The sequence below is a fragment of the Oncorhynchus masou genome, chromosome 3 (assembly GCF_036934945.1).
Source record: "Oncorhynchus masou masou isolate Uvic2021 chromosome 3, UVic_Omas_1.1, whole genome shotgun sequence".
In the NCBI taxonomy this organism is placed as follows: domain Eukaryota; kingdom Metazoa; phylum Chordata; class Actinopteri; order Salmoniformes; family Salmonidae; genus Oncorhynchus; species Oncorhynchus masou.
In genome coordinates, this window is record NC_088214.1 from 2,484,766 (window position 1) to 2,502,221 (window position 17,456).

The 17,456-nt window shown below is 45.8% G+C and overlaps 1 protein-coding gene across 1 annotated transcript in view; it reads right to left on the reverse strand.

Annotated features, from left to right (window-relative positions):
* Positions 1 to 6,897: 6,897 nt before the first annotated feature.
* Positions 6,898 to 17,456, reverse strand: part of LOC135507562 (metallophosphoesterase 1-like) — a 33,191-nt gene continuing 22,632 nt past the window's right edge. The window contains exons 7-9 of the mRNA XM_064927081.1: positions 12,062 to 12,184; positions 9,430 to 9,570; positions 6,898 to 7,200 (exon numbers count right to left, since the gene is read on the reverse strand). Of these exons, the coding sequence (XP_064783153.1) occupies positions 7,012 to 7,200; positions 9,430 to 9,570; positions 12,062 to 12,184 (453 nt within the window). The 3' untranslated portion in view covers positions 6,898 to 7,011. The remainder of the gene's footprint in view (positions 7,201 to 9,429; positions 9,571 to 12,061; positions 12,185 to 17,456) is intronic.

Below are 17,456 nucleotides of genomic sequence, written 5' to 3' on the forward strand. Positions count from 1 at the left end.
TGAGGCGACAGATCAGACTGGTGAGGCGACAGATCAGACTGGTGAGGCGACAGATCAGACTGGTGAGGCGATAGATCAGACTGGTGAGACGACAGATCAGACTGGTGAGACGACAGATCAGACTGGTGAGACGACAGATCAGACTGGTGAGGTGACAGATCAGACTGGTGAGGGGACAGATCAGACTGGTGAGGTGACAGATCAGACTGGTGAGACGACAGATCAGACTGGTGAGGCGACAGATCAGACTGGTGAGGCGACAGATCAGACTGGTGAGGCGACAGATCAGACTGGTGAGACGACAGATCAGACTGGTGAGGCGACAGATCAGACTGGTGAGACGACAGATCAGACTGGTGAGACGACAGATCAGACTGGTGAGGTGACAGATCAGACTGGTGAGGTGACAGATCAGACTGGTGAGACGACAGATCAGACTGGTGAGACGACAGATCAGACTGGTGAGACGACAGATCAGACTGGTGAGACGACAGATCAGACTGGTGAGACGACAGATCAGACTGGTGAGGCGACAGATCAGACTGGTGAGGCGACAGATCAGACTGGTGAGGCGACAGATCAGACTGGTGAGGCGACAGATCAGACTGGTGAGGATCAGACTGGTGAGGCGACAGATCAGACTGGTGAGGCGACAGATCAGACTGGTGAGGCGACAGATCAGACTGGTGAGGTGACAGATCAGACTGGTGAGGCGACAGATCAGACTGGTGAGGCGACAGATCAGACTGGTGAGGCGACAGATCAGACTGGTGAGACGACAGATCAGACTGGTGAGACGACAGATCAGACTGGTGAGGCGACAGATCAGACTGCTGAGACGACAGATCAGACTGGTGAGACGACAGATCAGACTGGTGAGACGACTCTCTGACTGAGGTGACAGATCCGACTGGTGAGGCGACAGATCAGACTGGTGAGGCGACAGATCAGACTGGTGAGACGACAGATCAGACTGGTGAGGTGACAGATCAGACTGGTGAGGTGACAGATCAGACTGGTGAGGCGACAGATCAGACTGGTGAGGTGACTCTCTGACTGAGGTGACAGATCAGACTGGTGAGACGACAGATCAGACTGGTGAGGCGACAGATCAGACTGGTGAGGCGACAGATCAGACTGGTGAGGCGACAGATCAGACTGGTGAGGCGACAGATCAGACTGGTGAGGCGACAGATCAGACTGGTGAGGCGACAGATCAGACTGGTGAGGCGACAGATCAGACTGGTGAGGCGACAGATCAGACTGGTGAGGCGACAGATCAGACTGGTGAGGCGACAGATCAGACTGGTGAGACGACTCTCTGACTGAGGTGACAGATCAGACTGGTGAGGCGACAGATCAGACTGGTGAGGCGATAGATCAGACTGGTGAGACGACAGATCAGACTGGTGAGGCGACAGATCAGACTGGTGAGACGACTCTCTGACTGAGGTGACAGATCAGACTGGTGAGGCGACAGATCAGACTGGTGAGGCGATAGATCAGACTGGTGAGACGACAGATCAGACTGGTGAGACGACAGATCAGACTGGTGAGGCGACAGATCAGACTGGTGAGACGACAGATCAGACTGGTGAGACGACAGATCAGACTGGTGAGACGACAGATCAGACTGGTGAGGTGACAGATCAGACTGGTGAGGTGACAGATCAGACTGGTGAGGTGACAGATCAGACTGGTGAGGTGACAGATCAGACTGGTGAGGGGACAGATCAGACTGGTGAGGGGACAGATCAGACTGGTGAGGCGACAGATCAGACTGGTGAGGCGACAGATCAGACTGGTGAGGTGACAGATCAGACTGGTGAGGCGACAGATCAGACTGGTGAGGCGACAGATCAGACTGGTGAGGTGACAGATCAGACTGGTGAGACGACAGATCAGACTGGTGAGACGACAGATCAGACTGGTGAGACGACAGATCAGACTGGTGAGACGACAGATCAGACTGGTGAGACGACTCTGACTGTGGTGTTGTAGAGACACCCCTTTCTCTTTACAGAGTCTCTGCTTTATAATAAAAAGGAAATGCTGTTTAGCAAAACAAATAAAAAATAGAACCCTGAATATGTTATGCAAATGAGCCACCAACCTTCGAGGAGAAGATGGGGCGTAGCGAATGAACGCCATGACTTGCGTACCTGTTGTCAGCCTGTTGGCACTGTAATTGAACCCTGTTTTTTATTTAACCTTTATTTAACTAGGTAAGTTATTTTAAAGATAAGATGAAGGGGAGGAGATGGGTTCAAGAAGGATTTAAGCCTTGAGACAATTGAGACATGGATTATGTATGTATGTCATTCAGAGGGTGAATGGGCAAGACGAAATATTTAAGTGTCTTTGAACAGGGTATGGTAGTAGGAGCCATGTCAACCGGTTTGTGTCAAGAACTGCAACGCTGCTGAGTTTTTCACACTCAACAGTTTCCTGTGTGTATCAAGAATGATCCACCACCTAAAGGACATCCATCCAACTTGACACAACTGTGGGAAGCATTGGAGTCAACATGGTCCAACATCCCTGTGGGAACGCTTTCGACACCTTGTAGAGTCCCTGTCCCGACGAAGTGAGGCTGTTCGGAGGGCACAAGGGGGGTGCAACTCAATATTAGGAAAGTGTTCCTAATGTTCTTTACGTTGAGTGTAAGTCCGCATGTTAAAGAAGGGAGAGGGAGAGGAGGAAGGATATGAAGAGCCCTGATGCGCTCCGACATGGCTCAACCAGGCTGTCAGCAGCACCCAACAAGATCACCAATGGAACCCTATTATGGAACCCTATTCCCTATATAGTGCACTACTTTAGACCAGAGTCCTATAGAACCCTATTCCCTATATATAGTGCACTACTTTAGACCAGAGCCCTATGGAACCCTATTCCCTATATATAGTGCACTACTTTAGACCAGAGCCCTATGGAACCCTATTCCCTATATAGTGCACTACTTTAGACTAGAGTCCCATAGAACCCTATTCCCTATATAGTGCACTACTTTAGACCAGAGTCCTATAGAACCCTATTCCCTATATAGTGCACTACTTTAGACCAGAGTCCTATAGAACCCTATTCCCTATATAGTGCACTACTTTAGACCAGAGTCCTATAGAACCCTATTCCCTATATAGTGCACTACTTTAGACCAGAGCCCTATTCCCCATATAGTGCACTAATTTAGACCAGAGCCCTATTCCCTATATAGTGCACTACTTTAGACCAGAGTCCTATAGAACCCTATTCCCTATATAGTGCACTACTTTAGACCAGAGCCCTATTCCCCATATAGTGCACTAATTTAGACCAGAGCCCTATTCCCTATATAGTGCACTACTTTAGACCAGAGTCCTATAGAACCCTATTCCCTATAGTGCACTACTTTAGACCAGAGCCCTATTCCCCATATAGTGCACTAATTTAGACCAGAGCCCTATTCCCTATATAGTGCACTACTTTAGACCAGAGTCCTATAGAACCCTATTCCCTATATAGTGCACTACTTTAGACCAGAGCCCTATTCCCCATATAGTGCACTAATTTAGACCAGAGACCTATTCCCTATATAGTACACTACTTTAGACCAGAGTCCTATAGAACCCTATTCCCTATATATAGTGCACTACTTTAGACCAGAGCCCTATGGAACCCTATTCCCTATATAGTGCACTACTTTAGACCAGAGTCCTATAGAACCCTGTGCACTACTTTAGACCAGAGCCCTATAGAACCCTATTCCCTACATAGTGCACTACTTTAGACCAGAGTCCTATAGAACCCTGTGCACTACTTTAGACCAGAGTCCTATAGAACCCTGTGCACTACTTTAGACCAGAGTCCTATAGAACCCCATTCTCTACATAGTGCACTACTTTAGACCAGAGTCCTATAGAACCCCATTCTCTACATAGTGCACTACTTTAGACCAGAGTCCTATAGAACCCCATTCTCTACATAGTGCACTACTTTAGACTAGGGTCCTATGGGTTCCCTCTCAGAACCCAGCCAGTGTTCATTGTGTGACTATTTTCTCTAGTCAGTTATGTTGTAATTCTGCTATGCTGAGTTATAGCGTGGTGGAAGCAGCTGGCCCCTTTAAACACATCCGTTTTCTGTAAGTCACGTCATCTGTTTAGATGGTGATACTTTTCATAAATAGGTCGCTATGGTTCCCAGGCTACTTTCCACCTTTTTTTAAACAACAACAACAACAACCTACTCGTCTTGCACTTTTCTTAACTAAATGACTGTGTCAATAAAGTAGCCGATCGCTATTTAAACCTCAGAAAACAGTTCAGGCCTAGTTAGTTCCTGGTCAACTGGTTATCCACCCACCATAACAGAAAGGGTTACTACCTCTAGATAAAATGGGTTCTTCCGCAGAGTCCTACACTCACGACAAAATTCACCTGAACTCTAAAAACGGTTGACATAATTTACTTTATTGGTATTTACATCAGGAATTTAAATATATTTACATACATTTGCATACAGGAGGAGAAAAAACACGTTTATTTTTAAAAAGAATGAAAACAACGGTTATAAAAGTCCATTACCGCTGTCAGAGCGACGTGTGTCTTTAATACATTAAATGCTGCTTGAAGACATGCACTTCTGGTATCAGTATCTATAATTGAGATCAGGACCCGTTACCCACAAAGCCTCTCTGGGTAGGACTGCTGATCTAGAATCAGGTTAGCCTTTGAACAAGATTTTTTTTTTTTTTTATAATAATATTTAACCAGGCAAGTCAATTAAGAACAAATTCTTATTTACAATGACAGCCTACACCGGCCAAACCCGGGACGAAGCTGGGGCCAATTGTGCGCCGTCCTTACGGGTCTCCAAATCACGGCCGGTTGTGATACAGCCTGGAATCTATCCGGGGTGTCTGTTGTGACGCCTCTAGCACTGAGATGCAGTGCCTTAGACCGCTGCGCCACTCGGGAGCCCCTGAAGACAGGGACAGCCTGATCCTAGATCAGCTCCTCTGAGTTGCTTCATGGTTACGGGCCACACAGAGGAAGATGGGAGACAGTATACTTCCTGGTGCGAAGAGGGGAACATCTAGATGACTGACAGTGAAGTTGTCCTTCATCGTAGTTGAATGGTCCGTTTCCAAACGCCAGAACAAGGACAACGACCTCTGTACAAGGTGAGGGTATGAAAACACTGGCTCCGGGCCTCTGGCGTTGTCAGGATAGAGAACAGTGGTCAGGATAGTGGATCAGGTTGTCTGTTCTCTGTCCTGACCTCTATCCTGACCCCTGACCTCTATCCTAACCCCTGTTCTCTATCCTGACCCCTGTTCTCTATCCTGACCCCTGTTCTCTATCCTGACCCCTGTTCTCTATCCTGACCCCTGACCTCTATCCTGACCCCTGACCTCTATCCTGACCCCTGTTCTCTATCCTGACCCCTGTTCTCTATCCTGACCCCTGTTCTCTATCCTGACCCCTGTTCTCCATCCTGACCCTGTTCTCTATCCTGACCCCTGTTCTCCATCCTGACCCCCGTTCTCTATCCTGACCCCTGTTCTCTATCCTGACCCCTGTTCTCTATCCTGACCCCTGTTCTCTATCCTGACCCCTGTTCTCTATCCTGACCTCTATCCTGACCCCTGTTCTCCATCTTGACCCCTGTTCTCTATCCTGACCCCTGTTCCCTATCCTGACCCCTGTTCTCTATCCTGACCCCTGTTCCCTATCCTGACCCCTGTTCCCTATCCTGACCCCTGTTCTCTATCCTGACCCCTGTTCTCTATCCTGACCCCTGTTCTCTATCCTGACCCCTGTTCTCTATCCTGATGCACTGTCCTGACCTCTATCCTGACCCCGTTCTCTATCCTGACCCCTGTTCTCCATCTTGACCCCTGTTCTCTATCCTGACCCCTGTTCTCTATCCTGACCCCTGTTCTCTATCCTGATGCACTGTCCTGACCTCTATCCTGACCCCTGTTCTCCATCTTGACCCCTGTTCTCTATCCTGACCCCTGTTCTCTATCCTGACCCCTGTTCTCTATCCTGATGCACTGTCCTGACCTCTATCCTGACCCCTGTTCTCCATCTTGACCCCTGTTCTCTATCCTGACCCCTGTTCTCTATCCTGACCCCGTTCTCTATCCTGACCCCTGTTCTCTATCCTGACCCCTGACCTCTATCCTGACCCCTGTTCTCTATCCTGACCCCTGTTCTCTATCCTGACCCCTGTTCTCTATCCTGACCCCTGACCTCTATCCTGACCCCTGTTCTCTATCCTGACCCCCGTTCTCTATCCTGACCCCTGTTCTCCATCTTGACCCCTGTTCTCCATCTTGACCCCTGTTCTCTATCCTGACCCCTGTTCTCTATCCTGACCCCTGTTCTCTATCCTGACCCCTGTTCTCTATCCTGACCCCTGTTCTCCATCTTGACCCCCGTTCTCTATCCTGAACTCTGTTCTTTGTTCTTTTTGGAATGTGGAATTTCACAGCTTTAAAGAAAGAAAAATACAGAATTTCAAAAACGTCCAAGTCTCTGTGGGGGGGAAGGGGTCACACAGGTTCTCTCCAGGTAGAGGCTGTCCTTAACTACAGATCTAGAGTCAGATTACTTTACCTCCCAATAGGATGACCAATTTTCCTTTTGGAAGGCTACTGGGTGTGCAGGCTTTTGTTTCAGCCCTACTCTAACAAACCTGTCAGCAAACCAGCAAGACTTGGTCCTGTGTTCACATGAACATGTCAGTCAGTGCTGTGGTGGAGCACAACCCTGCAAACCCACAGCAGCCTCCCAGGGCAGGAGCACCAGCCACCCCTGCTTTAGGGGGAGGACAGCGTGTCTGCGACCCCCAAGTTGCGCCCTATTCCCTACGTAGTAGACTACTTCTTACCAGAGCACCTGTGGGCTAACCTGGTTAAAAGTAGTGCACTTAATAGGGAATAGGGTGCCATTTGAGATGGGATGTAGCCCATATCTCACCCTGTATCATTCAGCAGTCAGGGACAACCTCTACCTGAGACCGTCAGAGAAACTTGTGTTTGCTGATTGGACAGAGGATGAGGCATCGGAGAAGGCCTCGCATCCACAGGCAGTGGACCAGAGGGAGGAGGAAGAGGAGGCTGGCTCCTGTAGAGCAGTAGAGGGCTATCACTGTACTCTCCTCTGGAAGGAAACACTTAGACAGGCCATAACCACTGGAGGAGAACGAACCCTTGGAGAGGAGAGAGAGGGGGGGTGACGGAGGGAGAGAGGGGGGGTGACGGAGGGAGAGAGAGAGAGGGGGGTGACGGAGGGAGAGAGAGAGGGGTTCTGATCCGGAGGGAGAGAGAGAGGGGGGGTGACGGAGGGAGAGAGAGGGGGTGACGGAGGGAGAGAGGGGGTGACGGAGGGAGAAAGAGAGAGGGGGGTGACGGAGGGAGAAAGAGAGAGGGGGTGACGGAGGGAGACGAGAGAGAGGGGGTGACGGAGGGAGACGAGAGAGGGGGGTGACGGAGGGAGAAGAGAGAGAGGGGGTGACGGAGGGAGAAGAGAGAGAGGGGGGGTGACGGAGGGAGAGAGAGAGAGAGAGGGGGTGACGGAGGGAGACGAGAGAGAGGGGGTGACGGAGGGAGACGAGAGAGAGGGGGTGACGGAGGGAGACGAGAGAGAGGGGGTGACGGAGGGAGAAGAGAGAGAGAGGGGGGGTTGACGGAGGGAGACGAGAGAGAGGGGGTGACGGAGGGAGAAGAGAGAGAGGGGGTGACGGAGGGAGAAGAAGAGGGGGTTGACGGAGGGAGAAGAGAGAGGGGGTTGTGACGGAGGGAGAAAGAGAGGGGGTGACGGAGGGAGACTTCAGAGAGAGGGGGTGACGGAGGGAGACGAGAGAGAGGGGGTGACGGAGGGAGAAGAGAGAGAGAGGGGGTGACGGAGGGAGAAGAGAGAGAGGGGGTGACGGAGGGAGACGAGAGAGAGGGGGTGACGGAGGGAGAGCAGAGAGGGGGGTGACGGAGGGAGACGAGAGAGGGGGGTGACGGAGGGAGACGAGAGAGAGGGGGTGACGGAGGGAGAAGAGAGAGAGGGGGTGACGGAGGGAGAGAGAGAGGGGGTGACGGAGGGAGACGCCCAGAGAGAGGGGGTGACGGAGGGGACGAGAGAGAGGGGTTGACGGAGGGAGAAGAGAGAGAGGGGGTGACGGAGGGAGAAGAGAGAGAGGGGGGTGACGGAGGGAGAAGAGAGAGGGGGGTGACGGAGGGAGAAGAGAGAGGGGGTTGACGGAGGGAGAAGAGAGAGGGGGTGACGGAGGGAGACGAGAGAGAGGGGGTGACGGAGGGAGAGGAGAGAGGGGGTGACGGAGGGAGAAGAGAGAGAGGGGGTGACGGAGGGAGAAGAGAGAGGGGGTGACGGAGGGAGAAGAGAGAGAGGGGGTGACGGAGGGAGAGAGAGAGAGGGGGTGACGGAGGGAGAAGAGAGAGGGGGTGACGGAGGGAGAAGAGAGAGGGGGTGACGGAGGGAGACGAGAGAGAGGGGGGGTGACGGAGGGAGAGAGAGAGAGGGGGTGACGGAGGGAGACGAGAGAGAGGGGGGTGACGGAGGGAGACGAGAGAGGGGGGGGTGACGGAGGGAGAAGAGAGAGAGGGGGTGACGGAGGGAGAAGAGAGAGGGGGTGACGGAGGGAGACGAGAGAGAGGGGGGGTGACGGAGGGGGACGAGAGAGGGGGTGACGGAGGGGGACGAGAGAGAGGGGGTGACGGAGGGAGACGAGAGAGAGGGGGTGACGGAGGGAGAAGAGAGAGTGGGGGGTGACGGAGGGAGAAGAGAGAGTGGGGGTGACGGAGGGAGAAGAGAGAGTGGGGGTGACGGAGGGGAAGAGAGAGAGGGGGTGACGGAGGGAGAAGAGAGAGGGGGGGTGACGGAGGGAGAAGAGAGAGAGGGGGTGACGGAGAGAGAAGAGAGAGAGGGGGTGACGGAGGGAGAGGAGAGAGAGAGAGAGAGAGAGGGGGTGACGGAGAGAGAGAAGAGAGAGAGGGGGTGACGGAGGGAGAAGAGAGAGAGGGGGTGACGGAGAGAGAGAGAGAGAGAGAGAGAGAGAGAGAGGGGGTGACGGAGGGACAGGAAGAGAGAGAGAGGGGGGTGTAGGATGGAGAGGACGGATGGAGAGAGAGAGAGAGGGGGGTGACGGAGAGATGTGTGTCGGAGGGAGAGGAGAGGGAGAGAGGGGGGTGACAGAGGGGGACGAGAGAGAGGGGGTGACAGAGGAGGAGGACAGAGAGAGGGAGGTGACGGAGGGAGAGGAGAGAGAGAGGTAGAGGTAGAGATGTGTGTGTGTACATCCTGGGATTAAAGGAGATGGCTGAAGCACAAACTGATGTGGGATCAGGCTAAGAGGTACCAAGGCATTATTAGAGTTGCGGTACAGTAGGTATAATTAGTTAATTTCTAAGTTAGTTAGTTAGTGACTTACCAGTATGAAACTGGGGTTGTTGCGGTTCCTCCAGTTGAAGGACGGAACACTGATCTCTGGGTACTTGTTGTCATGGAGAACCTGACAACCACTGTGGGTGTGGCCACTGAGAACCAGGCGGGGCTTAAACCACTGCAGCAGCTGGGAAGGAGGGTGAGAACCAATCAAACACTCAGTTCCTGTATCTGTGTTTTGATCACGAGATGAAAATCTGACTTTACATTCAGAAAGTATTCAGACCCCTTTTTCCACATTTTGTTACGTTCTAAAATAGATCAAATTATCCCCCCTCATTAATCTACACACAATACCCCATAATGACAAAGAGAAAACAAAAAGAGAGAAAACTGGTGTCGAGGCAGAGATCTGGGGAAGGGTTCCAAAATTGAACGGTCACCTTCCAATAGGACAACGACCCTAAGCACACAGCCAAGACAATGCAGGAGTGGCTTCAGGACAAGGCTCTGTCCTTGAATGGCCTAGCCAGAGCCCAGACTTGAACCCGATTGAACATGTCTGGAGACAGCTGAAAACTCCCTATCCAACCTGACAGGGCTTGAGAGGATCTGCAGAGAAGAATGAGAGGTTCCTAGCTTGTAGCGTCATACCCAAGAAGACCCAAGGCTGTAAACACTGCCAAAGGTGCTTCCACAAAGTACTGAGTAAAGGGTCTGAGTACTTATGGAAATGTGATAGTTCTATATTTTTTTTAAATACATTTTCAAAAATGTCATTATGGGGTATTGTGATGTCATTGTGGGGTATTGTGGGGTATTGTGATGTCATTGTGGGGTATTGTGGTGTCATTGTGGGGTATTGTGGTGTCATTGTGGGATATTGTGGTGTCATTGTGGGGTATTGTGATGTCATTGTGGGATATTGTGGTGTCATTGTGGGGTATTGTGGTGTCATTGTGGGATATTGTGGTGTCATTGTGGGGTATTGTGGTGTCATTGTGGGATATTGTGGTGTCATTGTGGGGTATTGTGGTGTCATTGTGGGATATTGTGGTGTCATTGTGGGGTATTGTGGTGTCATTGTGGGATATTGTGGTGTCATTGTGGGGTATTGTGGTGTCATTGTGGGGTATTGTGATGTCATTGTGGGATATTGTGGCGTCATTGTGGGATATTGTGATGTCATTGTGGGGTATTGTGATGTCATTGTGGGGTATTGTGATGTCATTGTGGGGTATTGTGATGTCATTGTGGGGTATTGTGATGTCATTGTGGGGTATTGTGATGTCATTGTGGGGTATTGTGATGTCATTGTGGGGTATTGTGATGTCATTATGGGGTATTGTGATGTCATTGTGGGGTATTGTGATGTCATTATGGGGTATTGTGTGTAGATTGATGAGGAAAAAAACGATTTAATCCATTTTTGAATAAGGCTGAAACATAACAAAATGTGGGAAAAGTCCAGGGGTCTGAATACTTTCTGAATGCTCTGTATATCCTATAGTACCGGGTGGCCCTCAACAAATTAATAATTTACTGGATAACCAAGACGCCCATAAGTAAGAGAGGTCAGAGAGGTCAGAGAGAGCTGCATGATGACCACTGGCCACACTATAGATGGTGAAAGCTAACATGATGACACTATAGATGGTGAAAGCTAACATGATGACACTATAGATGGTGAAAGTTAACATGATGACACTATAGATGGTGAAAGTTAACATGATGACCACACTATAGATGGGGAAAGCTAACATGATGACCACACTATAGATGGTGAAAGCTAACATGATGACCACACTATAGATGGTGAAAGCTAACATGATGACCACACTATAGATGGGGAAAGCTAACATGATGACCACACTATAGATGGTGAAAGCTAACATGATGACACTATAGATGGTGAAAGTTAACATGATGACCACACTATAGATGGTGAAAGCTAACATGATGACCACACTATAGATGGTGAAAGCTAACATGATGACCACACTATAGATGGTGAAAGCTAACATGATGACACTATAGATGGTGAAAGTTAACATGATGACCACACTATAGATGGTGAAAGCTAACATGATGACCACACTATAGATGGTGAAAGCTAACATGATGACCACACTATAGATGGTGAAAGCTAACATGATGACCACACTATAGATGGGGAAAGCTAACATGATGACCACACTATAGGGGAGGCAGGTAGACTAGTGGGGCGGCAGGTAGACTAGTCGTTAGAGGCAGGTAGACTAGCGGGGAGGCAGGTAGACTAGCGGGGAGGCAGGTAGACTAGCGGGGAGGCAGGTAGACTTGCGGGGAGGCAGGTAGACTAGCGGGGAGGCAGGAAGACTAGCGGGGCGGCAGGAAGACTAGTGGTTAGAGCGTTGGGCCAGTAACCGAAAGGTTGCTGGATTGAATCCCCAAGTTGACAAGGTAAAAATCCACTGTTCCTAGGGCCGTCTTTGTAAATAAGAATTTGTTCTTAACTGACTTGCCTCGTTAAAAAAAACTAAAAACATGATGACCATAGTGGCTGCCAGTCTGTCCGTGTTGTCATGTCATCTCCCTGTCAGTTATTATTCAAAACACGTTGGGCTTCATTATGACAGCAATGGAGGTTGGCAAGAGCACAAACTGATCTGGGACCAGTCTATCAGTGGTCCACGTACCCTGTGAGAGGCCTCCTGAGACAGCACGTCGTACTTCTCTCTGAACAGCAGGTGGCGCTCTTCAGGAGGAGCAGCATCCCGACCCGTACAGCCCGCATCACTCACCCGGTACAGAGGGTAATGCTGAGGGAGAAACGGACAGGAAAAGCTGTTGAAAACCTGGCTTTCCAACAGGTACATGAAATAGTGCAGAAAAATACAAAAGTCGATGTCACAAGTTCCAGATACATTTGAAAATTAGAAACAACTGCAGCGTCTTGAAAACAGGACAAAACTCTCCTCACTTTATCTCTTGAAGCATGAAGGGGCATTAACATGTAACATGTAACATGTAACAGTGTAGTGGTTATTACTATGTAACGGTGTAGTGGTTGTTACTATGTAACAGTGTAGTGGGTATTACTATGTAACAGGGGTTGTTACTATGTAACAGTGTAGTGGTTGTTACTATGTAACAGGGGTTGTTACTATGTAACAGTGTAGTGGTTGTTACTATGTAACAGTGTAGTGGTTGTTACTATGTAACAGTGTAGTGGTTATTACTATGTAACAGGGGTTATTACTATGTAACGGGTTATTACTATGTAGCAGTGTAGTGGTTGTTACTATGTAACAGTGTAGTGGTTGTTACTATGTAACAGTGTAGTGGTTGTTACTATGTAATAGTGTAGTTGTTGTTACTATGTAACAGGGGTTATTACTATGTAACAGTGTAGTGGTTGTTACTATGTAATAGTGTAGTGGTTGTTACTATGTAACAGGGGTTGTTACTATGTAACAGTGTAGTGGTTGTTACTATGTAATAGTGTAGTGGTTGTTACTATGTAACAGGGGTTGTTACTATGTAACAGTGTAGTGGTTATTACTATGTAACAGTGTAGTGGTTGTTACTATGTAATAGTGTAGTGGTTGTTACTATGTAACAGCGGTTATTACTATGTAACAGGGGTTGTTACTATGTAACAGTGTAGTAGTTGTTACTATGTAACAGGGGTTATTACTATGTAATGGGGTTATTACTATGTAACGGGGTTGTTACTATGTAACAGGGGTTGTTACTATGTAACAGGGGTTATTACTATGTAACAGTGTAGTAGTTGTTACTATAACAGGGGTTATTACTATGTAACAGTGTAGTAGTTGTTACTATGTAACAGTGTAGTGGTTGTTACTATGTAACAGGGGTTGTTACTATGTAACAGTGTAGTGGTTATTACTATGTAACAGTGTAGTGGTTGTTACTATGTAACGGGGTTATTACTATGTAACAGTGTAGTGGGTATTACTATGTAACAGGGGTTGTTACTATGTAACAGTGTAGTGGTTGTTACTATGTAACAGGGGTTATTACTATGTAACAGTGTAGTGGTTATTACTATGTAACAGTGTAGTTGTTATTACTATGTAACAGGGGTTATTACTATGTAAAAGTGTAGTGGTTGTTACTATGTAACAGGGGTTATTACTATGTAACAGTGTAGTGGTTGTTACTATGTAACAGAGTAGTGATTGTTACTATGTAACGGGGTTATTACTGTGTAACAGTGTAGTGGGTATTGCAATGTAACGGGTTATTACTATGTAATAGGGGTTATTACTATGTAACAGTGTAGTGGTTATTACTATGTAACAGTGTAGTTGTTATTACTATGTAACAGGGGTTATTACTATGTAACAGTGTAGTGGTTCTTACTATGTAACAGTGTAGTGGTTATAACTATGTAACAGTGTAGTGGTTGTTACTATGTAACAGGGGTTATTACTATGTAACAGTGTAGTGGTTATTACTATGTAACAGTGTAGTGGTTGTTACTATGTAACAGGGGTTATTACTATGTAACAGTGTAGTGGTTATTACTATGTAACAGTGTAGTGGTTGTTACTATGTAACAGTGTAGTGGTTATAACTATGTAACAGTGTAGTGGTTGTTACTATGTAACAGTGTAGTGATTGTTACTATGTAACGGGGTTATTACTATGTAACAGTGTAGTGGCTGTTACTATGTAACAGTGTAGTGGTTGTTACTATGTAACAGGGTTATTAATATGTAACAGTGTAGTGGGTATTACTATGTAACAGGGGTTATTACTATAACAGTGTAGTGGTTATTACTATGTAACAGTGTAGTGGCTGTTACTATGTAACAGTGTAGTGGTTATTACTATGTAACAGTGTAGTGGTTATTACTATGTAACAGTGTAGTGGTTAATACTATGTAACAGGGGTTATTACTATGTAACAGAGTAGGGGTTGTTACTATGTAACAGTGTAGTGGTTATTACTATGTAACAGTGTAGTGGTTATTACTATGTAACAGGGGTTATTACTATGTAACAGTGTAGTGGGTATTACTATGTAACAGGGGTTATTACTATGTAACAGTGTAGTGGTTGTTACTATGTAACAGGGGTTGTTACTATGTAACAGTGTAGTGGGTATTACTATGTAACAGGGGTTGTTACTATGTAACAGTGTAGTGGTTGTTACTATGTAACAGGGGTTGTTACTATGTAACAGTGTAGTGGTTATTACTATGTACCAGTGTAGTGGTTATTACTATGTAACAGTGTAGTGGTTGTTACTATGTAACAGTGTAGTGGTTGTTACTATGTAACAGGGGTTGTTACTATGTAACAGGGGTTATTACTATAAGTGTTGTGGTTGTTACTATGTAACAGTGTAGTGGTTATTACTGTGTAACAGTGTAGTGGTTATTACTATGTAACAGGGGTTGTTACTATATAACAGTGAAGTGGTTGTTACTATGTAACAGGGGTTATTACTATGTAACAGTGTAGTGGTTATTACTATTTAACAGTGTAGTTGTTATTACTATGTAACAGGGGTTGTTACTATGTAACAGGGGTTATTACTATTTAACAGTGTAGTGGTTGTTACTATGTAACAGGGGTTGTTACTATGTAATAGGGGTTATTACTATGTAACAGTGTAGTGGTTATTACTATGTAACAGTGTAGTTGTTATTACTATGTAACAGGGGTTATTACTATGTAACAGGGGTTGTTACTATTTATCAGGGGTTATTACTATAACAGTGTAGTGGTTATTACAATGTAACCATGTAGTGGTTATTACTATGTAACAGTGTAGTGGTTGTTACTATGTAACAGGGGTTGTTACTATATATCAGGGGTTATTACTATAACAGTGCAGTGGTTGTTACTATGTAACAGTGTAGTGGTTGTTACTATGTAACAGGGGTTATTAATATGTAACAGTGTTGTGGTTATTACTATGTAACAGTGTAGTGGTTGTTACTATGTAACAGTGTAGTCGTTATTACTATGTAACAGTGTAGTGGTTGTTACTATGTAACAGGGGTTATTACTATGTAACAGTGTAGTGGTTGTTACTATGTAACAGTGTAGTGGTTGTTACTATGTAACAGGGGTTTTTACTATGTAACAGGGGTTATTACTATGTAACAGTGTAGTGGTTGTTACTATGTAACAGTGTAGTGGTTATTACTATGTAACAGTGTAGTGGTTGTTACTATGTAACAGTGTAGTGGTTATTACTATGTAACAGGGGTTATAACTATGTAACAGTGTAGTGGTTATTACTATGTAACAGTGTAGTGGTTGTTACTATGTAACAGTGTAGTGGGTATTACTATGTAACAGTGTAGTGGTTGTTACTATGTAACAGTGTAGTGGGTATTACTATGTAACAGTGTAGTGGTTGTTACTATGTAACAGTGTAGTGGTTGTTACTATGCAAAAGGGGTTGTTACTATGTAACAGGGGTTGTTACTATAACAGTGTTGTGGTTGTTACTATGTAACAGTGTAGTGGTTGTTACTATGTAACAGGGGTTATTACTAAGTAACAGTGTAGTGGTTATTACTATGTAACAGTGTAGTTGTTATTACTATGTAACAGGGGTTGTTACTATGTAACAGTGTAGTTGTTATTACTATGTAACAGGGGTTATTACTATGTAACAGTGTAGTTGTTATTACTATGTAACAGGGGTTATTACTGTGTAACAGGGGTTGTTACTATGTAACAGTGTAGTTGTTATTACTATGTAACAGGGGTTATTACTATGTAACAGGGGTTGTTACTATGTAACAGTGTAGTTGTTATTACTATGTAACAGGGGTTATTACTATGTAACAGGGGTTGTTACTATTTATCAGGGGTTATTACTATAACAGTGTAGTGGTTATTACTATGTAACAGTGTTGTGGTTATTACTATGTAACAGGGGTTATTACTATGTAACAGTGTTGTGGTTATTACTATGTAACAGTGTAGTGGTTGTTACTATGTAACAGTGTAGTGGGTGTTACTATGTAACAGGGGTTATTACTATGTAACAGTGTAGTGGTTGTTACTATGTAACAGAGTAGTGGTTGTTACTATGTAACAGGGGTTATTACTATGTAACAGAGTAGTGGTTGTTACTATGTAACAGGGGTTGTTACTATGTAACAGTGTAGTGGTTGTTACTATGTAACAGGGGTTATTACTATGTAACAGGGGTTATTACTATGTAACGGGTTATTACTATGTAGCAGTGTAGTGGTTGTTACTATGTAACGGGTTATTACTATGTAACAGAGTAGTGGTTGTTACTATGTAACAGTGTAGTGGTTATTACTATGTAACAGAGGTTATTACTATGTAGCAGTGTAGTGGTTGTTACTATGTAACAGGGGTTATTACTATGTAACAGTGTAGTGGTTATTACTATGTAACAGGGGTTGTTACTATGTAACAGTGTAGTGGTTGTTACTATGTAACGGGTTATTACTATGTAACGGGTTATTACTATGTAGCAGTGTAGTGGTTGTTACTATGTAACAGTGTAGTGGTTGTTACTATGTAATAGTGTAGTGGTTGTTACTATGTAACAGGGGTTATTACTATGTAACAGTGTAGTGGTTGTTACTATGTAATAGTGTAGGGGTTGTTACTATGTAATAGTGTAGTGGTTGTTACTATGTAACAGGGGTTGTTACTATGTAACAGTGTAGTGGTTGTTACTATGTAACAGGGGTTGTTACTATGTAACAGTGTAGTGGTTGTTACTATGTAACAGGGGTTATTACTATGTAACAGGGGTTATTACTATGTAACGGGTTATTACTATGTAGCAGTGTAGTGGTTGTTACTATGTAACGGGTTATTACTATGTAACAGAGTAGTGGTTGTTACTATGTAACAGTGTAGTGGTTATTACTATGTAACAGGGGTTATTACTATGTAGCAGTGTAGTGGTTGTTACTATGTAACAGGGGTTATTACTATGTAACAGTGTAGTGGTTATTACTATGTAATAGTGTAGTGGTTATTACTATGTAACGGGTTATTACTATGTAACGGGTTATTACTATGTAGCAGTGTAGTGGTTGTTACTATGTAACA